This window comes from Spironucleus salmonicida, chromosome 3, assembly GCF_000497125.1.
Source record: "Spironucleus salmonicida strain ATCC 50377 chromosome 3, whole genome shotgun sequence".
NCBI classification, from domain to species: Eukaryota; Fornicata; order Diplomonadida; family Hexamitidae; genus Spironucleus; species Spironucleus salmonicida.
The window spans coordinates 1,415,960-1,438,267 of record NC_090598.1 but is presented as its reverse complement, the minus strand read 5'-3'; the positions used below and the strand labels follow the sequence as shown (position 1 = coordinate 1,438,267).

Below are 22,308 nucleotides of genomic sequence, written 5' to 3'. Positions count from 1 at the left end.
ATGAACTGCGAAATATGCAGATAAAACATTGATTTGTAGGATTATATGAGTCCTTTATTAGGCTCATAATTAAAAATTGATTAATTGTTATTATAAAATCAGCTCTGTTAGCTTTGTTTCAATCGAATTAATTTATATTTAGATCACTCCATATAATAATAGTTTAACATTCAACAATAATGCATCAAATAACTGTAAAAGATAGACAGTAATTAAGTTGTATAATTTTCATCTTATTCATAAGATTCTTATGTGGTAGAATAAGAAATTGATAATGTGACAATTGTTGAAGTTCCTGTTTAGATACAAAATATGAACGCAGATTATTTAAAGACAGATAATATTATCCAGTAGTAAACTAATTAAGTATTGTTAACTCCAAGTTAATTGTTTCCAATTCCAGTATAGCCACAAACATTTATAGAACTTAATGCACTGATTCATTAATTCGCTCTACTATTAATTTATCACGAAGTACCAGGAATAAGCCCAGTATTACCAGCACCTTTGGTATAAATAGGTGTGAATATTATACCAGTATATTTTTAACAACGAAGCAGTAACAAGCTGAGAAAAAAATAAATAGAATAAGAAGCGGAAAGTACTTAGCAGGCCGTATAAGGTTTTAAATATATGATCCAATAAACACATTAATTATTAAATTTAAGTTATTAAGATATCTTTATTAGTGAATTAGATTTATGGTAGAAGTGGGATACTACATATATAAAACTGTTTTACTCATTGGTTAAAAAACTTAGTGAAAAGTAGTGAGACTCATATATATAATTGAAATCAGAAATTGACGATATATCCGCATACTAGAATTGGTCCGCCCGTCCTATAATCATTCGAAGGAGTGAAATGGTAATTTTCAATTAAATCATCGAGTTTATATTGTATTTAATATTATTATTTTAAATTCCGCAATGTAATCTTCGGTGATTTAAGTTCCCCCATGCGTTACTAATTGGTTTTAGTCGTTAAAATTAAATTTACCCACTGCACATCTAAAGCATGATTTTCATAATGGGTGGGCTTTTGGCCATCTGTTGAGAAAAATTCATGGATCTGAAAAGTTTGAGACTAGAACATTAGAAAATAATACTTCATTTAAGTGCTCATAACATAATTGGGATCGTATTCTTCAGCTTCATAGAAAAAATAATCTTCCATTTATTTTAAATTAAGAAATAATTGATCGAATTATAGCAAAAGATGAATAGACAATTTTAAAACTGTTTATCTCTATTTATGAAAATGCCACGGGGTAGTAAGTTCCATCGATTGTATATCCTACTATACCACGAAATACAGAAAGATTAAAGTCGCCACCTACTACTTTACCTAAAGTGTATTAAACAATTGATGTATCAAGATTAATTTCTTAAAACAATGAAAATATATCACTAAAAATTGATTATCCTCTTAACATGCCATTATTTACTCGAAGTTCATTTGAGAATACACGTAAGCTTATTGATCACTTATCATCGGTATGTAAAAAATCAATAACAACATTCCCAGAGATTACCGATTTTATTGAAATGCTAGATCCACGGGCTGATTTTTGTTATCCGTTCCCTTAGTTATTATTGCGCTTACCTTAGGAGTTTTGTGTTAAAGTCTGTTAATAGTTGGTAAACAATTTGGATATTAATTTGATCTCTGAATGTATTCTTGAAGATTATTTACTTTTTTACGATTTTGCTGTCATTATGTTATAGTCTGTTATAGCTCTTAACTAAGTGTCTTCTAGTGCTAGAAAATTATTCGATATTATTACAGACTATTTATGTGATATTATTAAACATATTAGAGAGATAAATGCAGACTCTATATACATTATTTATTAAAATGTAATTATGTCAAGACTAATTAAAGAAATACCACTAATAAACTATTCATTAACACATTTCTTTAAATTGTGCTTAACTTGTACAAATACTCTTACACCTTAGTCATTCAATAAACTCTTATCGTGTTCTATTACAAATTTAAAGAATACTTGTCCGCTTTATTCGGAAAATAGACTAAGATTTGAAGTATTAGTAGCTTTTACTATTTTTGCATCTTAAGAAAATAAGTATCATGAAGAAATAGCTAGATCTTGTGTTAAATATTGCTTACATGCAGTATTATTACCTGATTCAGATAAATTTGTTGCAATTGATTTGTTTATCCGCTGCTTTTCATTGTTTCCAAAACTAATTTTAGAATGTGAATTTCCTTTCTTAAGGTTAATAGGTTTTATTGTCAATGATTAGAAATTAGCTAGTTCATAAATAATTGATGAAAATGAAGAACCAATTAAGCCATTATTTATTGAATCAAATGGATTTGAATTTGAATTTTATTTCAATAATTTGGTGCACCTTAATTATGAATAGTTACTATTTTTAGTTTTATCTTTTAAGAAGATTGAAACATTTGATTAAATAAAATCTGATAATATTATGTAAGTATCAAAGGGTATAGATTAGAAATTAATAGAACTAGGTGATGAGTTGCCTGCAACACATTATTTTATTGGTCTTTTATCTTTTATTTAAAGATATTATCAAAATATGACATAACTTAGTGGACTTTTTTGTGAGGCACTCGGGAGTTAATTACCTTCTCAAGAGACTTAAAAATAATAAATTGATTTATGCGAAGCTTAATTATAGAATAATCCAGATATAGAATTACTATTGAAAACAGTATGCTAATATTTACTTAATAATCCAACTTAATTTAATGCAATTTTTAGTATTCTACACGGTAGATAATTTGAAGATGATATTTTAGCATAATTTGCAATTCAAAGTGGGTTTTAAGAAGATAAATATTTTAATGTTTCTCTAGATTCAGGGGTTGGAAATATCATCTCTGGGTTTATATACTAAAAAATTTCTAAAACATTATATGCCAATTCTAATATATCAAAGATTGCTCCATTGTTTCTGTTTTATTTTGTCATTAATACTGAGATATCACCTGAAATGTTATAATTATTGGTCAGAATTCTTGTTATTACTAAGGATTTGGCTATTTTTGCATATTAGAAATTATCTGAAGAATTATTTACTACTGTTTTAGCGGACGATGATAAATTTTCAAACGCTGCTTGTGATGCTCTACTATGTATCCTATTATTTATTCCTCAAACATCTTTTGCTGATGATATCAGGTCTAATATATAAACTTTAATTGAATACTGTTATTCTTTTGCTGCAAGAGGATAATTTGAAGGAATAAATAGAAGCCTAGTATAAAATAAATGTATGATATTTTTATAACATATAGCCAAAGAATAAGAGTTTCAAGCTATTTTAATTAGTATGATTGAAAAAATGGATTATGAAGATTTTGGAAATGATTAATTAGGAAAGTTTATCAATGAAGTTGCTGGTGAGCTTTGATTTTTAGATTTCACTCAAACCATACTTTCTAATACAAATTAAGATAGAACTGGATTATTAGCTACTACTGTACGGGTTATCAGATACTATTCATTTCCTATAGCCACAAGCATTAAGCCCTCTTACTTCTGTACTGCCCTAAATTGTTACTAAATAAGATTCAATAGAACAGCAAAATGTAATAAAGTAGGATGACTTAGATAGATTCTAAGATGATTTAATTACTCGTATTAGTACTTATTATTGGCTAAAAGTTCAGACATTTTTTCAAGATTCTTTGGGATTTGTAGAAAATCATATATGAGATTTTCATCTATTTCATCAATTGTAACCCAATCTTCTAGATGACTAGGTTATAGTTTAAAATCTTTCCATTTTATTAAATATTTAATCGTATTATTATAAACTTTTATATCACTTACATACTCAGGTTCAAATATATCGTCATATTTATCAATATATAATTCGCAATACTAAATAAACGTTGATAAATCAATTTTCTATTACAAATCATATTATTTTTATAGATATTTAAGGATTGAACCATAATCTATTACCTGTTTATTATATAAATATACATTTATCTTCATCGCTATATAACTAAAGTTAATTTCCGTAATTTAATTCATCTAGATATTAATATTTGCTATTATTATATTTATTATTTATTATATTAAAATGTCTTTATTCGAAGTAACTTTACATTCTGAAACTTCTTATGCTATTAAAGAAGCATTTAAATATTTTGGATAAATAAGTCAATTATGTACTCGTTTTTACGTAGCATTCTTCTTTGAACATTCCTAGTTACTCCTTTTCACAGAAAATACTACATTTTGCTCAAACCAACCTTTTAATGGTTAAACATTGAATAATACTAAGAACTATATATATGAGTTCTCAGCTCTTAATATATAGAAATTAAATTCAATTTTAAATGCTTCAGATATTTTTCCATTAAAAATTTTAGGTGACAAAAATTTTCTTCGATTTAAACGATAAATACGATCTAAAAGCAATAAAACTATGTTTTATTCACATCTTTCTATAGAATTTCCGTGTATTTCATCACATTTAGACATTGAATTAATTGAATTATATAAAATAATTTATTCTATACTAAAAATTAATCTAACTAAGGTATATGGATCTTTTTAAGACTTATAATAACATCCTATATTTACTTCAAATGAGTAAATTTTTATTTTTCCTACAAGAATTTCTACTGCTAATGCTATTTTAAAAGCTTTTCAAAGCAATGAAGAAATTGAATTTTCCATTTAAATTAGCGATTTTGTTAACTACTAAGATATGAGAGCTAAAATAAGTAGTAAAACTATTTAATATCAAAAGTTTCTTCATCCAACAGCTATAGGAGCTGTCCGTTAAATTTGGTGCACATTTTAACGAAAAAATTTATTCTTCTTTAACTAATGTTAAGTCTAAGCATAACGTGTTTTAAGTACTTTTAATGATAAAAAATATGTAGAAAAGCTAGTAAATGAGTAGGAAACAATAAAAGAAATATTTAAAGATGCATCTTTTTCCGCTATCAGTGTTAATATTGGTAAAAATATTTTAATGTAGGAATTTGCCAAGTTATTGGGTAATGATATTATTTCACTGGTTTATAGTATTGAAGGTTAAAATTTACTACATCCATCTAACAAACAAAATTTAATTGTTTTATCCCCTTTAGGAGATCTATATTTTCAGCGAAAGATAGGAAATGCTAATTGTATTTTGCAACTAGATAGCATAAAAAGCGAGATTATAATTGAAAATACTAATATATAACAACATTAGGACCACACTAACTAAAACTAATCTTTTACTTAAACATAACTAATGCATTAAGAGTAGAATAATTCATTTCTAAATATTAATTAATTATCTCCTATTAAATAAACAATTAAGGAAGATTCATTTGAACATCAATAAATATCAAAATATTAATCGCAAAATGAAAAGTTTTGTCTAAAGTTTTCTGCTGGTTAAGATTATTAATTCCCAATATTGATTTTAGATAAATCATAATAACAGAAACAGATCTAGTCTCATCAATTAGGTCTTGTAGAAAGTGCAAATAGTTACAAAGATGAAACTATGTAATAGGATATACTTAGTTTACTAAATGATGACGAGTTAGACTGATTGGATTATCTATTATTAATTCATTTGCTATTTCGTTTCAAAACGATTTCTGGAGAAGTATAATATTAATATAACAATTATACATATGAAGGAATTTAAACTCGTGTTGTGGCACACCCAGGCATTATATTCAATTTTTTATAATCGATAGATCCCCGCTAATTCATTTCAAGTTCTCGTTAATTTACTTACTCCTTAATTCGTTATTATAGTAACTCTACTTGTGTATCATTTTAATGTATCAATTAGTATGTTATAGCTTATTTTTGAAGTCTAAATATTTATTATTAATCAGATTCAAACATTTCTGGTTTCATTTTTCTTAAATAGTCTAACTACTTAGCATTAGCTTCTTATTTTGATACTTTAGGTTGACCATGTTATCCATATGTAAACTAAGACTTAAATCCTTAATTTTTTTAAGCGGTTTTTGTAAACATCGTATTAGTTTACTATTATTATGTTAAAGTGTCTTATGGTTCTATTTCATCACGTAATGCTATTATTGACTATAAATTAATATTCGTTGTAGAAGTAAACAATTTCTGTGACATTGGCCGCCCTAATTGTTTATTTCTTGGCGTTTAGTATATATATTACAACTATGATGGGGTATTTATGTGTTGCTTATTAAAAGAACTTTATATAGGTGTTTATGTTATAAGTTTTACCTACAAAGGATTAGGAGTAAATCTACCTTAAACTACTTTATTTCGAAAAATACTCCTCATTTTAGAATTGAAATATAAAATATAAACATAAAATTACTCAGAATAATATTTGTATAATGTCTTATATATCAAATGTATCGCCTACAATAAGATACTGATTTTTCCAGCATATTCCCTTGTGCTATTCTCGTATGATACTATGAGATTTTAATATTACTTAAACAAATCTTTATTAAAGCCATGGTTAAAGTTATTGTAGCAAATTTTGAATATCTTCATCAATCTCAACATAAATCTGCTCATATGGTAATCCCAATATAAGTTTTAGGTCTCTATCAAAGGTATCTTAATAAATGATAAAATTTTTAATACTGTTAATAAAATCGTAATCATAAAAATTGAAATTTAGAAGCTCTTAGGATGTAAGTATCTCTAAAGGAATTTATATAAGATTATTAATATTATATGCAACAATTTGTGGAAGAAGTGTCATATCCATTTTAATATAATTCCACAGAATAAGTATATTTGCATCAAGCTTAATGAATTGATTCTGTTAGTAATCTTTAAATAACTCTAAAAACTACACAATATTGTAACTAATATATTAGTGTGTATCTCGTTATGAAAAAAAGTGTTCTAAAGAAATATATTGATTAGTCGAGTTATCTAACTATTGCTAAAATAATTACCACTAAGATAAATTTTCTTCTTTTTCTGGCTGTATTTATAAACTAATTAAATAGTGAGAATTTTTATACTATAAAAAAATACAATCTAACGGATTAAAATATATAGATGCCATGAAACATTGTAATCCATAATATTTTGCTTTAGAAATTATTAGTTGTACTAATAAATCTGAACGTTCTTGACTAACTAAAATAGACAACTTTACTTAAGCATCATCAAATATTTTATATTCTCGAATTGCTGCTAGATGTAGTTTATATTCTGTCACAACTTATATCGTATATTTTGCTTATGAAGATTAATAAATTGTACTTTATAAAGATATATAAGTCTGTTTAAATTATTTTACTAAGTTCATTATAATAATAATTTTTAATATTATTATATATTATACTCTCAATCATTAATGGAAAACTGTTAAATTAATTCATCAATTTATTCTAATGCTTCTTATTACTGTTAATCATATGTAATATATTTCATTTCTGAAAATAATAACTATTAAATTGTTATATGGATCAATTGAGATTTTTTCATATACTTACTAGCTTTCATTACTACCTAATTATCAATTATATCCTCCTTAACCAATAAACGACCTTGAACAAGAGAAAATAAGCATGATGCTAATGCACAAAAATCAGCCTCAAAAGCCCATGCTTCCGCACAACTTGGACTGGGGGAAACAGAATTTAAACAATCACCAGGAAATTATACTATATTATTGTCAACTCTAAATAATTAAAGGTTTATTGCTTTTCCAAAATCTATAATATATATTTATCCATTATTTATCATCCAATTATCAATCTTGCAGTCACAATGAATAATATGATTGACTACTAATTATCTTATTATAATCAACATTTAGAGAAAATATAATATTACTTATTCTTCTTAAAAACATGTTGAACTTACACCTTTGTATTTCATATTATCTTTCATTAATTCATAGAGTGATCTTCCTCTTAATCTTTATTGTAATATTACACAACCATCATATTAAGAAACAATACCGCAATAAAATGATGGAAAATAATTTAATTAAGAATTATTTTATAGTAAAGCCAATATATATACTTCTCTTAAAAATGATGCAGATACACCATAATCTATTACTTGTAAATTATCTTTTTCTCTAGTATAAAATTTTAATGCAATATTTTCATTGTTAATTTTTCCAGCTTTAACAATACCAAATCCACCTTATCCTAACTATTTTAAAACTTAAATTTCATAGTTTTTGATTTAAATAGGTTAGTTAGAATTAATTTTTGTTATAAACTCTAAATATACTATTTTTAATTTAGTATTATTAGGTATATAAATCTGCTACGTTATCTTTATTTTTTAATGAAACTAGTAATAAACTGAAATATGATTCAACGGAGATATATAATTGCACATTTTTGAAACAATAAATTTGTTTTATCCAAGAATTAAATAAGGATTTATTTAACGAATAGAACTAAGATAGTTAGAAAATTCTGCTTATAGATAATATAAATATCTATACTCTTCTAATTATGTTGCAAGTTATGATATTGGCGTTGTCTATGAAGAAATACTTGTATCATTTAGTGATTCAGTAAATGAAATATTCTATAATCGCATTGCTTTTTTCTATATCTTCTATATTAATTTCGACTATTTTAATGAATAAGGAAGTGAATAGTATGTTTTATTTATATTTTGTAGTTACTAACGTCCCAAATAGTATTTTAATAGTCCATAATAAAATTTCTCTTATCCATTACCAATATTATACTTATTTAACCACTAAATATACTAATCTCCATCTCTAAACATATTAAGATAATAAATTGCTATTTCGATTATCTGTTCAGTCTTCTAATATTTATTTTGATTCAGATATAATCTTATTTACTATTTTAATATTTTTCTAGAGTCTGGTGTCTATAATAATCTATGATTAACTATATTTTCCTTAATTTATGAGTAGGTGATTATCATAGTTTCATGTAATCTAGTTTAAGATAATGATTAGGTTTTCATTTAGATAGGTTATCATTAGTAAAAAGTTAATTATATAGAATATTATAATAAAATAATCTGACGATAAATTAAAAAATGACTAAGATCGAATCAATACGTTTTTATGAAAATATAAATAAAATTTATAATTTGAAGGAGTCTTTGTTAAAGAAAATAATTAAATATGGGAAGAATAGACTTATTTCATTATCCATATTATTAAGTTTTATAGGCTGGATTTTCGAATCTGAAATCACATTTTATTCTCCTAATTTTAATAATTTTATATCACTTTTAGTTTACTATCCAATTAATTTCATGATTTAGTTGCAATTTAAATATAACGATGACACAAAAATTAAAGATTAATTTTTATTATAGGATAAAATTAAAACATAGAATACTGTACATAAGAAAACTAAAAATAAAACGAAAATTTCCTATATTTATAAAATTTTTCAATAAATTTATGACTAAAATTTAGTTCTTGCTTATAATAAAGGGTAGTATTAGTTTAAATTATTGAATCAAGTTTAATAAAATGATATTCTAGTATTATAAGAATCAGATATTTTATATTTTGATGGTGTAGTTTTACCAAATGATATTGTAAATTAGAATGAAAGAATGACTAACCAATTAAATAGCATATAATATATTAAACTCTAGCCATCTTTAAATAAAATTTGTTAAGTTTTTAGTCTTTCCTATTAGTAAAAGGTTAAATTAGGATGCTATATTATTTATTAAAATTAATAGTTATATGCAGGTTAAAAAATATTTTCCATCGGTAATGCACTAAACCAGAATAGTATTGTTAGCTAAGCTTTAATTAATTATTTATAGCATTTAAATTACTTTCCATATGACTAGCTAGCGTTTACTTTATAAGAACATTTATAAGAGATTTAGCTATTATATAATCGCACTTTTTTATTTAAAGTATAACAAATAAATGATGATTGCTTAATTTACTAATGCAAAGGTACTTACTAAAAGACAAGTATCAAAAAAAACTAATATTTATCACTATTTTAATTCAGTGATAATATTGTCAATATTTTAAATAATATCAAGTATTTTTAAATATTTATTATCTTGCTATCAATATTACCGCACTTTGGACGAGTCCTATTTATAAAAAATTATTCTCAATAACTTATAACTAGTGTTAATTTTTGGTCTTCATTTTTAATTCATGGGGTAATACCAGTTATTTGCTCATACTTATCACTAATTTTTACATTATTTTATTTATTAGACAAATCTTAAGCCTTTTATCCTTTATATTAATCTTCAAAGAAGTATTTAACTCTCTTACGAAAAAAGTCTATCTTTATACCTACTTTTAAAAGTCTAACATCTATTGGATTTACTAATACAATTATTATGGATATAAATTATTTACTATCACCTGAATTATAAATATCATAAATTGCAGTTGGGCTTAAATATGATAAAGTATTCTCGATATAAAAAATTTTTGCAATGTAATACTATTTGCAAAAGGATTAATCAGCTTAGAGTTAGATATTTAAAGATGTTAGACTAGTGTAATAAATAATAGCTTTAACTCATAAAGATATAAGTTAACATTTATTATAAAGTAATAAAAACTATAATTTTAAGAATTTATTATTATAAAACAAAGATTAATTATTTTATTCTCAAAATATACGCGCTTAATAAATTTTATATTGTTCTGATTTAGATATAATGTTATTTAACTGTTCCATAAATGAATAATGTTTTATAATTATTGTATCTATAAATTTTAATAAAATATGTTCAATAGCTAATAAAAGTATTGGATCAGAAACATTAAATAATATTGGTATTAATAATGTTAAGCTGATAGATAATGTAATATCATATTCAGAGTATAATAAAAAGTAAGGAAAATAATATATTAAATAAATAAATAGTCAATTTCAATCATTGTATTTTGCTGTAATTCCAAACTAAGTTATAGCTTAAAACAGTATATAAAATAAAGTAGATTTATAATCATATGGCCCAGTGATATATCTATTTAGTTGCAATTTTATATTAAAAAGTACTAATTTGGGGAAATAATTCTTTAATTATATAGAAAAGCCTAGCTTTAACATGAATATTGTTCTAACTACAGGAAAATCATCCACCTAATAGAAATAACTTGAAAAAATCTTTAATAGAAAATTTAACTTATAAAATAATCCATTATTTTAGAATAATTACTTAACCCAATTAGATAATCTATTAGATATTTTAAAAAATCACGATAAAGTCTGTGGAATTTATCTCATTTTTAAATAAGATTCATTTAATGTTGCAAAAAAATTATACTGTTAAGGAATCAAGGTAGCATGGATTGATACTATAGATTGTAATTATATACAAAATGATATATTTTAGGATGCTATGCTTTTTTGTGAATAAAATAAGATAATTGAATAGAGATAAGATTAAGATTTCCTAATAGTAAGTAAGAATGGAATTTGTCCTATTTCTTTCAAATTAAAAAATATAAATATTTCTTACTGTTTTATTTTTGCTTAAGATTATATTCTATCCTTTTTAGATTTATGTTAAGAAGTTCCTTATTTTTTGATGACGTTATAATCAGTATTCATTAATTCTATTTACTCAAAATTGTTATTATCTATATTAATGCTAGTTATTACAGTATACGTTTTCATATTTGAATTTACAAATAGTATATATTAAATCAACAATTGTATATATTTGTTAAAATTAGCACCAAAAGCATTATTTTATCCTCCAGTATCGATTGGTATTTTATTGATATTTTAAGTATTTTATTTATAAATACTATTACCATATGTAATTTGGATCCCTCCTATCGTACGTAATTCAAACAACAATAAGTATATCGGAAATCGAGATTTAATTCTGGCAGATTTAATTAAATTTTTTCCTTATAATATATAAACATAGTAACTTAAGTAATAGATTATTTTAATGATATTATCAATAGTAATTACATTGGTTCCTGGATTATATTTTTATTCTATATAAGGACAAGGCTCTAGTCTTTATATAAGTAACTAGCTTATTTAATTATCCCCTTTTATATAACTTATTTTATGTAATTTTTATTCTTCTTACACTATAAGTGCGTTTCTAGTTGCTTATAAATATCCAATTCAATAAATTTGGGGATTGAAACTGCCAGCTTCTGTTTAACTTAAAAAAATATTAATCTTTATATCTCTTTAACTACTAGCTTTATGCTTTATTTTTTGGATCCCTATATCGGAGTCAGGAGTATTTGAAATAATTCTAGGATTCAACACAGCCTGGATGTCCTCTATTTTCAACACTTGCTTATTGGTATCTTTCTGCATATCTTGCATGATAACATTATTTATAATAACAAAACAGTTTATTCTTATTTCGGCGTGATTTTTTCTCTCACTCCATATCAATATCCTTTTCTCTGCCTCCCGCACTTCCAGGTCTTTTAAGGGCCTTCTCTTTTAGTTATGCATTTTCCTACTATTCAATTTAATCAAAAACGCTGCGACCCTTATTTGCAACCATCTGTGCTTCTTTATCATCATTGAATTCGTACTCCTTGGTTTTCTTTGCGATCTGCTCTAATACACCCTTTACTCTTCGCTTTGGTTTGTCAGCGTTCTAATTTGCTGCAATACTCTTAACTTACGGATTCTGGGTAGCTAATTTATTCCTCTTAGCTATCTCCTCGTATTGTCTTTCCCGTAGCTTTTCGGTTTTTTCGTCTGCCTCTCTCGCTGCCAACTTAGCCACTGCGGACGCGTCCATTGCCGGCTCATCTAGAAGAAGATTATGATGTTCCTCTGGTTATGTTTAGATCGGTTAAACTGGGTCACGGATTACGAATTTCGGTAGCGTAGGTGACGTTTTATCATGTTCTATTTCGTTGGTAGGGATCTGGTTTGGATCAATTTGGATCGGGTTGCTGATAGTAGCTGGATCTTAAGTGACCGTTTCTGATTACGGTGAGGTTGCAGTTTTAGATGAGCAGACTCCCATTTTAGACTAAGTAAATTATAATATTCCAATACTGTAAAATATTAATATTAAATGGAGGGTAATGTTAAAAATTTAGCGAATGTTTTTATGGTTGAAAATAGGCCTATAACATTGTAACAAATGAAACATAAGCTAACATGCAGGAAGGATGACGTGATTTAAGACCTGCTGGTTATTTTACAGTATCAAGATATTATTTCTAAGATAAACTTTCTGGATTATGATTTTTATGTCCTGAAGTGTCCATATTATGGTACTAGTAAATTATAAGAACACGTTGAAGAGTGGAAACTTTCCTTAAAGCATTTTCATTTGATAGATAAAATTAATAATTTATAAAAAATTAATAATGAATTAAATTAAGAGATTCATGATAAAGCTCTGAATTGATATAATATTTTAATTTATTTTATTATTATATTACAATATTTAAATTTATTATTATATATAAATATTATCTATATAAAGTTTCGCTCGAAAATGTCTTACCAGTAAGAAAATTAGCAAATTGCTGTATTAATGTTTGTACATATTATAATGTCTTAATTCATCATTAATGTAAATGGTACATCAGATATTAGAAAAAAATATTATCTTTTATTAATAAAATATGGTATTGGCCTATTGTAATTTATATAATTTATGATGCTGCCAAGATTCTAATTGCACTGGACAAAAAGAAAAGATTAGATTATCCATAATAGATATCAATTGCTTAGATAAAATTTCATGCTGCTATCAGCTCTATAATTATTTTTATAAACTATCTTAATTAGTTCTGATATATAAATTATTGCCCATTAGTAAATTTTTATACTAGAAATAGTATATCTACCTGTTTAGACGTAATATTATGTTATCAATTCTATGTGTTTATTTATAGTTACGGGGTATTAGTTATTTAATGTAGGGTATAGTCCTATTATCATATTTATATCAAGTTTATTCATGTAAGCAATAATTTATGGAATGAGGCTTTATTTTTCATCTAGTCAAGCTAGATTTACGAAACCCTAAATAAGCATAGAATAGGAAATTAATAAAATATTTGTTATACCAAAAGGAAAAATTATGGAAAATGATTAATCTACCTCGAGTTTAGACCAATAATCAACTACATTTGTGTCATTAAAAATTAGCTCTTATGATGGATCTGATCTTAAATTAAAAAAACTTAATCATTTTAAAAACATTATTAGTTTGTTAATATAAATGTCAAGTTCAGAATTAATATAAGAAGAAATTGATTATTTTTAGGTAAATTTTGAAGAATATTTAGGATATAATTAAAAGCATTTAACTATATTAGTATCTTTATTTAAATATTTTTGTGACTCATTGTTGTTAGAAGTAACTATTATAATCAGCTTAAATGCATAATTAAATCGAGAATTGTCGTAAGAATTGTCTTAAGGTTTATATATTATTGGATATAATTAACTATAAAAATCAAAAAGTAATGCTACTGATAGCGAAGCATTATCATTAATTTCAGAGTTAGTTTTAAAAATGGAACATGAGATTAATTTAAGCACAGTAGAAAAATAAAAAATATTTAGAAAAATATTAGATTTATGTCCACCTTAATTTGAAGTTGTAGCTGTAAATAACTTTTTATATAAAGATTAAAATATTAATCTCATGAAAATTTCGCCATATATTACCATTAATCATTTATTAGAATATTTTACTTACAAGTTTTTAATTATTGATTCTGAATAATTTGAAAACAAGGAAAATTTTATAGAGTTTGAACAAATTATAAATGAAATTGAATCTAAATTATCGCAGTTGATGTTCACTATGTAATAAGAGTTAGAATCGATATTTATTTTTCATAAGATAGATGTTTAGATGTAATAAGATAAGTGCATGTTGAAAGGTAGAAGTACTGAAAGATAAATCAATAGTGGTCGTTTAGTTAAAAATCGTCAGTATGGCTCATTCAATGGATCAAAAGGAGATGAAATATAAAATGAAACATTATAGCATTAAAATGCATTTTAAGAATCCGCTAAAATTCTCAAATAACTTTTTTTATAAACTATATAAAAATTAGTTTATCTTTTCCACTTATCAGGATGGTAAGAAAAAAAATTGGCATCTAATACCCTTTTTAAATCAGCTCTAGTCAAAGCCAGACCGACTTGTATTCCATATTTTTACATAACATTTGTAACATTTATATTCATGCCACTTAACTATTATTATTCTAGTAAATTTGATTTTGATAATGTATACACAAGTTTTTTAGGTATACATTTAACAATTTTTCAACTTAATAATATTAGTTTTGTACTTTTACTATTTGTAAGTTTGCTTTAAATAATTACTAATATTACGCCAGCACTTTCCCACTACAAATTAGTAAATAATTCTTCAAATTTATAGACTGATGCCATCAAAAATTTAATCAATGTTAATGATTCAAAAACATTAGAACAACCAAAAATTGGCATTGGTAAAAAGTTAGTATGCTTTATTCAGGAAGTAGTCTTGATGTGTACTCTCTACTTTTTATTTTACTCAATTTATACAACAAGATAAACTTTAAAAGAATAATTTTAAGGAAATTTATATTCGTTCAATCATCTGATTTCAAACTTGATGTTTTTTATTATAACAACTTTAGCAGTTTCTTTATCAGTATTATCTTAGCCAGAAGAATTAGTATCACTTACCTTGCACATAAAACTTTTCTTTATAGTTTTATTCTTTATTACTGGTGTTTATTATCATGTACCAGACATGATTCTATTTTTATTTCTTTCAGTTATTATGTTAAACTATTACATTCCTTAACTATAAAATTTTATAAATCATGGTAGATAATAAGAATAAAATTTCAATCTATTAAAATTAAAATCAAAGTAAATTTAACATAGAATACCCACTTTCACAATGCTAGTGTATAATATATTAGCATCAAAATATGTTTCATTAAACAATGTAATATAATCAAACTATATATTGAGGCGAGCAAAGGTGATTAATTAAATGGAAGATGATATGCCTTTAACTGATAATTTTTTTGATAAACTTTGCCATTATCGAAACTTATTATAAGATAAATAGAAACGATAAAATTCATGTATTGTATATCCTCAAGTCGTCATATCTATTTTTGAAAAACCAGAATTGTGGTCATTTGATGATTAACTGGATTTTAATGATATTATATCAGAGATGCCTTAAATATATTAAATGCCAATAGATAATCCCAATGCTGTTTATTTTGTTGAATCTGAGAACTAATAACATTTACATAATGCTATTCAATTAATTATTGCTTTCTCTTAAGGTGCTATGAAAAAATAAAAAATCAACAGATGTGCAATTACTGCAGGTTAGCTAACTATTTATATTTTAGAGGCTGGATAATTACATGTGCGGAGTTAATGTATTTTGGATTCAAAAAATCTAATAAGTAATTACGAAGGTCTTATTATTGATGGAAATTTATACTAAATTTATAAAGGCTTAGATGATAGATTTAAATTTGAAGTATAAAATAGACTGACATTATGTAAAAATTAAGAAGAAATTGATTAGATGAAAAGCATGTTGCTTCGATTATGGGAGATTAATTACGATAATGGTAAAGCAGTCAGAGTTGAAATTAGAAAATGACAAAAATATTTTTCATTTAGTAATGCATTATTACATCTTTAGATTATTAAGCTAATATGTGAGTGTTTGCTACTTCTTTTATAAATTAATCATAGTTTAATTATATTATTCAAGTTTTTTCTTATCACAATATGATTATTCAACTTATGTATTCTTTTCAAAAAGAACATTCTAATCTTCCCTAAATTTGAGTATGTTAATTAACTACGAAGTCTCTTTATACCAATTTTAGCTATATTTTAGAATTTGCTTATAAGAAGGTAGGGTGAAACTTCTTTAAATCGGGTTACTAGTTATATCAATTTATATAACGCTACAATCATTCTTAAAATTCTTAACATTCTTAATATTATTATGGGGACAATCTAACCATAGTAACTTAGGTAAATCAATAAAATTATCAATGTTGTCTATCAAATTATCCTCTCCTAAAAATATTACTAAGCTCTACATATGTTTTATATTTTGAAACCCTTACAGTGAAGACTTTTAAACATCTAAATACTCTAGACTTTAAAAATTTTGGCAGTTCAAAATCCCATCATTTAAAAATAAAATTCTTAACCCGGTTATTTGTTATTTTTTCTCAATCGATAGCATTTAAAATTATGTGTTGGTAATTTCTTATTTATTCTCTATACTCAAAAATTCCTCTGCCTAGTTTCTTCCGTCTTCATCAATCCAGCTTTATTTATCAAAACAGTTTTTGTTTGTCCAATATTATATACTGTCCATTTTTAATTATTATATTAATTATTATATATTAAATAACTTTTTTATATCAGTAACATTATATTTATAATATATCATTATTTGTATAAATCTTAAAATGTCTTAGAAACGTAGGCCTAAGGCGAATGATGAATTTAAATAAAAATTCCAATACCATCTAATAAAAATTATAAATTAGCAGTTTAACACAAATTTTTCTGACAATAATCTATTAGAAATGATTAAATACTATGAAAATTTACACTAATCATAAAAAAAACTGATATGGGATAATGTTGCAGACTCGTCATAAGAAGACAGGCTGCATTTATATAAATTTTACAATAATACTTTCAAAGCGTCAGCTTCTCCCTCATGGCCTTCAGATCTTCTAGAAACGTTTGCCAAATGCGCAAGAGAATAAGCATAATTGCTGGCAGCTGAATAAGTCCCAGAAAAAGAGGCTATTTTGAAAGGCGTTGAATTAGTGAAATAAAAAATGCATATTAGAGAATATGTAGATTTTCACTAAGAAACTGCGCATCATAAGATTAGAAATGCATTTCTTCCAGCATTCAAAAAATATTAGCTAGAATCTGCTATTGATACATTTGACGAAGGATTTGATTTTCCAATTTTAGAACCAATTAACTAAACGTTTGAACAGTAAGAGTTGATGATTTCCGCTGATAATAGACCAATTGAAGATTATCAACTAAGTTTAAGTATGTATGATTTACCTTTATTTGATCTAGGAGATGTAAATCAAGACTTTAATGAGTTTTATGATTGATGTTATATATAATATTCTATCCCATTATATAAAAGTAAATGAAGTAGGTTTAAACTCAGCTTTTATGTTATGAGTTAGATGTTTAAAGACCATCATAGTTAGATCCCGATATACATCCAGCAACGAAGCTTAAGCTTATTAAAGTACCAATTATAAATTTATTCTGTAGAGGAACTTAATAAAATCCGTTTTTATCAGTACTTATAAAGGTTCATGGATTTTTCCCATATATATTTGTCTAAATATAAAAGGATTAAAATATAGACTAAATAGGAGCAAATTTGATACCATAAATTGAAAGAGCAGTATAAGATTTTTATCCTAAAGTATCATAATAAATAACATGTGCAATACATGAATTTCATATAGTTAAAGGTATACCTATGTTGGGTTATCATTTAGATCAATATTTCTTGAAAATATTCTTAACAGAATGGAATTTAATATAACCTGTACATAAATTATTGTCAAATGGTAAATGTGGCCGAAAATATTAAGTATATGAAGCACATATACATGACTTCACTAAATTTTCTGTTGATATAGGTATTAATGCTAATGAAATTTAATGTTAGTGTTTTCCAGCTGAAAATAAATAATCAACATGCGATTTAGAATTTATAACTACTGTTCATAATATATTAAAAAATCGAGATCATATAAGTACACAAACATAGTAGCTTTCACCTCAACTTTAGAATTAACTTTTGATGAAGTAAAGTATCGATAGATCAAATATATTATATGATAATCTTGAAGAAAATAATTTTTCTTTTAATGAAGTTAATTTTTCAGATTCTGATAACATCGAAGTATCAAACTAAAAGAATCAAATAAATTTCTAAGGTATACTCGATGGTGGTGGTAATAATTTTAATGAAGAACTATCATAATCTGAATAGGATATTTTCCAAATTTAGTAAACAGAAATTACATAAGAATTTGATTTTGATGATGCACAAGTCTAAAATTTACGATTTAGTGATCTAAAAGATATTTAGTCTTAATGTTTCGAATGGGCTGGTTCAAAGTATGCATTTGATCATGTTACTGGCTTATTACAAGAACATAATTTTGTATAAAACATATTGTTCAGTAAAGATGAAAATATGGATAAGCATAGTAAATAAGAAATAGATGTTGATTAAATTTAAGGAAATTTTTATTATTAGCATTAAATTTAGAATATAAAATTTTAGTTAAAACTACTTGATAATCCTGAAAATTTAAGATCTAAATAAAAGCAATCCGAAATCTAAATATCCACAGAACTAGTAGACAATATTATTTCCAAACTTACTTAGTAAAAGTCATAATTATAGCAAAGAGATAATTTTGTTGTTCTTCATATTGAACCACTTATTTTAAATCTTGGTGTTCATTATATATTTTATAATACTGAAAACTTATATAACATTTATACATATAAGAATGAGTAATAGTTTAATTTTAAGTATGGTGTTTGTTTTTTCTAAGATTCATTCATAATCAACAATGATTAGAATAAAATTAATTCATTTAAAAGAATTTTTAATTAAATAAAAAATTAATTAAATATTAATTAGATTTAAATAAATAATATGTTATTTTTAGATGAAAAATAAGTATATACTTCATACTTACCATAAATATTACAGGAAATTGATCCAGATATTATTCTTTCATTTAAAATTACTATGGATGGTATTGGAAGAATAGCAATTCAAGCATCTAAGTATTAATTTGATTTTTTAACAAAAATAAGCAGGACACCTTAAAAAGTGAACCATGCTTTTTCCAAAGATAAAAATATATATGAAAAATATTAGAAATTAGGCCCATTTTCTAACATATATTCTAAACATAAGACAATTTCTGGACGATTAATTTTTAGTATTCAATCAATATCTCGATAATTGCTAAAATTGAACAATCATTCATTTTTAAATATATGCTAAGTTCTAAAAATTAATACTACTTCATTACCTTTTGATTTATAATATTTAAATGATTATTTTAATAATGGACTAGTTAGTAAAGATCCTAAAGAACTATCAATAGTATTTAGTGATCTTCCTTCTTCTGAACACATTTAATAAATCGACATATCTTATTTTTAGATTTTAAAATACTGTATGTCTTTTATAATATAATAACAAAAATTTGTTCAAAGATCTGGATTTATATCTGGCGCATTAGAATCTGCTAAATTATTTCAACTACCAATTTACGAAGTTTTGTCAAGAGGATCATAATTTAAAATAAATGCAATGCTGTTAACTATATGTAGAAATAGAAATATTATAATTGGTCCAACACCTACACTATAGTAAATATCAAATATGAAGGCATTGGAAGCGTTACCGTTAGTATCTGAACCTGAAACAAAATACTATTCAAAGCCATTACTTATATTCGACTTTTCTTCTTTATATCCAAGTGTTATGGCTGCTTATAATATTTGTTATTCGACAGTTCTTAAAAACTTTAAAAACATTTAATAATTAGGGCCATTTGATATTTAGTTCTATAAAGAAGAAATATAAGACTTAAATAAAAATAGTGTTATATATAGCCCCAGTAGTTGCCTTTTTGTCAAACCAAGAATTCGATAAGGTGTTATTCCTTAAATGATGCTAAGCTGCCTTAAAAGTAGAGGAGAGCTAAATACAAAAATTTAAAATTATGAAAAAGAATTAGATATTTTGTTATAGTACCAAACCAATCATTCGTATTCATAGTTAAACTAAGCTATTGTGTATTTATAAAATGAAATTCATAAGTTGACTAGTAAATAGCTTGAGCTTAAAATGTTAATGAATACAACTTATGGTTATACAGCTGCTACATTTTCTGGAAAAATGCCAGTATCAGAAATAGGCGATTCTATAATGTAAATATCTAGATAAACGTTAGAATGTGCAATTAAACTAGTCGAATAATAATTTGGTGGTTGTAAAGTCGTCTACTCTGATACTGATAGCATGTTCATAGATACTACGTAACTTATTTCTGATACTAAATTAGATTATACAGACTCATAATTATTATTATTAGCTAATAAAATAGGTAAATAAATCTTAACTGTAATAAATAAGTCACTACAATATCCTATGAAAATCAAATTTGAAAAGATTTATTTTCCTTCATTCTTGATTTCTAAAAAGCGATATGTTGGGAAATCTTATAATCCTTAAGTTATAGATTTATTAGATTAACAGATATATTATTCTTCAATCAATAAAACATCATAATTTATAAATGATATTGAAAATATTAAGTTATCTAAGTTCTAAATAAGAGAATTTACATCCAAAATTGATGCTAAAGGAATAGAATCTATAAAAAGAGATTCACCCTTATTAGTTTAGTCTACTATTTCTAATGCATTACACATTTTATTTTCAACCTCTGACTTATCCTACGTTAAAAAATTCTTGGTAAGATAATTAATAATGCTAGTTACCAATTTTGATCCAAATTTGTTAGTAATAAATAAAAAATATCACGGAAATTTATCTAAAAAGCATTAGTAAACTTTTACAAACTTAGATAATGGCGAATATTATTCATATGTTGTATTAGAAGATTCATCTTTTGTTAAACCATTTATGTTAGGTAAAAATTTTATTGACGGATCATAACTTACCCCAAATTACATTTACTATACAGAAAAGCTTTTAATCCCAGCTTTATAAAGAATTTTTGGGGTTTGTGGTTTAAATATTGAAGATATTTGGTAATAAGTCGCGACAATTATAATCAAGATACCTAGATAAGAATTATTTACTGTATAATACTAGCGTACTAGCCGATTTTCATTAAAATTAACATCTTTCAACCTATAAAGGTCATCATTACCGGCTATTATCAATCCTCACTTATATTAATTTCTAACTGTTAATATAATAACTCCCCATAATTAATATTTATTTAAACCAATACCAGTTAAATAGGATATTTTATTGTAACGGCCTAAATAAATATGCATATGCTGCCGAACAACTAATATTTATGAATCAAATAAAATTTCCATCTGCAAAAACTGTATTAATGATTAAATAGTTCTCCACAGTTTGTATCATTCATATTATAAATAGTATCAACGTATATAATAAGTTTGTTATGATTGTGGAGGGCTAGATGAAAACTAAAATATTATCTGCTAAAACTATAATTGCCCAGTTTTTTATCAAAATAGTTTGTATTAATCACTGACAGTACAATACGGCACAATTAAAAAATTATTAGAATGATA

General features: G+C 24.8%; 12 protein-coding genes across 12 annotated transcripts; 8 read left to right on the top strand and 4 right to left on the bottom strand. All coding sequences in view use genetic code 6, as the record gives it.

The window, feature by feature from the left end:
* SS50377_23203 (uncharacterized protein) lies at positions 1-774 on the top strand (the record flags this gene model as incomplete). The annotated part of the gene is made up of 1 exon (XM_067907073.1): positions 1-774. One exon carries the CDS (start codon positions 1-3, stop codon positions 772-774), a length of 774 nt encoding a protein of 257 aa, XP_067766341.1.
* A 155-nt stretch (positions 775-929) lies between these two features.
* Positions 930-3,404, top strand: SS50377_23202 (Calponin homology domain-containing protein; the record flags this gene model as incomplete). The annotated part of the gene is made up of 1 exon (XM_067907072.1): positions 930-3,404. The coding sequence occupies one exon, from the start codon at positions 930-932 to the stop codon at positions 3,402-3,404; it is 2,475 nt and encodes an 824-aa protein (XP_067766340.1).
* Positions 3,405-3,418: 14 nt separating this feature from the next.
* SS50377_23201 (uncharacterized protein) lies at positions 3,419-4,033 on the bottom strand (the record flags this gene model as incomplete). The annotated part of the gene is made up of 1 exon (XM_067907071.1): positions 3,419-4,033. One exon carries the CDS (start codon positions 4,031-4,033, stop codon positions 3,419-3,421), a length of 615 nt encoding a protein of 204 aa, XP_067766339.1.
* Positions 4,034-4,715: 682 nt separating this feature from the next.
* On the top strand, positions 4,716-5,558 carry SS50377_23200 (uncharacterized protein; the record flags this gene model as incomplete). The annotated part of the gene is made up of 1 exon (XM_067907070.1): positions 4,716-5,558. The coding sequence occupies one exon, from the start codon at positions 4,716-4,718 to the stop codon at positions 5,556-5,558; it is 843 nt and encodes a 280-aa protein (XP_067766338.1).
* Positions 5,559-7,318: 1,760 nt separating this feature from the next.
* SS50377_23199 (Kinase) lies at positions 7,319-8,938 on the bottom strand (the record flags this gene model as incomplete). The annotated part of the gene is made up of 1 exon (XM_067907069.1): positions 7,319-8,938. The coding sequence occupies one exon, from the start codon at positions 8,936-8,938 to the stop codon at positions 7,319-7,321; it is 1,620 nt and encodes a 539-aa protein (XP_067766337.1).
* Positions 8,939-9,013: 75 nt separating this feature from the next.
* SS50377_23198 (Transmembrane domain-containing protein) lies at positions 9,014-12,325 on the top strand (the record flags this gene model as incomplete). Its single annotated transcript, XM_067907068.1, has 1 exon — positions 9,014-12,325. The coding sequence occupies one exon, from the start codon at positions 9,014-9,016 to the stop codon at positions 12,323-12,325; it is 3,312 nt and encodes a 1,103-aa protein (XP_067766336.1).
* A 9-nt stretch (positions 12,326-12,334) lies between these two features.
* SS50377_23197 (uncharacterized protein) lies at positions 12,335-12,937 on the bottom strand (the record flags this gene model as incomplete). The annotated part of the gene is made up of 1 exon (XM_067907067.1): positions 12,335-12,937. The coding sequence occupies one exon, from the start codon at positions 12,935-12,937 to the stop codon at positions 12,335-12,337; it is 603 nt and encodes a 200-aa protein (XP_067766335.1).
* A 51-nt stretch (positions 12,938-12,988) lies between these two features.
* On the top strand, positions 12,989-13,327 carry SS50377_23196 (uncharacterized protein; the record flags this gene model as incomplete). The annotated part of the gene is made up of 1 exon (XM_067907066.1): positions 12,989-13,327. One exon carries the CDS (start codon positions 12,989-12,991, stop codon positions 13,325-13,327), a length of 339 nt encoding a protein of 112 aa, XP_067766334.1.
* A 90-nt stretch (positions 13,328-13,417) lies between these two features.
* SS50377_23195 (Transmembrane domain-containing protein) lies at positions 13,418-16,567 on the top strand (the record flags this gene model as incomplete). Its single annotated transcript, XM_067907065.1, has 1 exon — positions 13,418-16,567. One exon carries the CDS (start codon positions 13,418-13,420, stop codon positions 16,565-16,567), a length of 3,150 nt encoding a protein of 1,049 aa, XP_067766333.1.
* Positions 16,568-16,579: 12 nt separating this feature from the next.
* Positions 16,580-17,377, bottom strand: SS50377_23194 (uncharacterized protein; the record flags this gene model as incomplete). The annotated part of the gene is made up of 1 exon (XM_067907064.1): positions 16,580-17,377. One exon carries the CDS (start codon positions 17,375-17,377, stop codon positions 16,580-16,582), a length of 798 nt encoding a protein of 265 aa, XP_067766332.1.
* Positions 17,378-17,396: 19 nt separating this feature from the next.
* On the top strand, positions 17,397-18,071 carry SS50377_23193 (uncharacterized protein; the record flags this gene model as incomplete). The annotated part of the gene is made up of 1 exon (XM_067907063.1): positions 17,397-18,071. The coding sequence occupies one exon, from the start codon at positions 17,397-17,399 to the stop codon at positions 18,069-18,071; it is 675 nt and encodes a 224-aa protein (XP_067766331.1).
* Positions 18,072-18,109: 38 nt separating this feature from the next.
* SS50377_23192 (DNA polymerase) lies at positions 18,110-22,306 on the top strand (the record flags this gene model as incomplete). The annotated part of the gene is made up of 1 exon (XM_067907062.1): positions 18,110-22,306. One exon carries the CDS (start codon positions 18,110-18,112, stop codon positions 22,304-22,306), a length of 4,197 nt encoding a protein of 1,398 aa, XP_067766330.1.
* Positions 22,307-22,308: the final 2 nt, after the last annotated feature.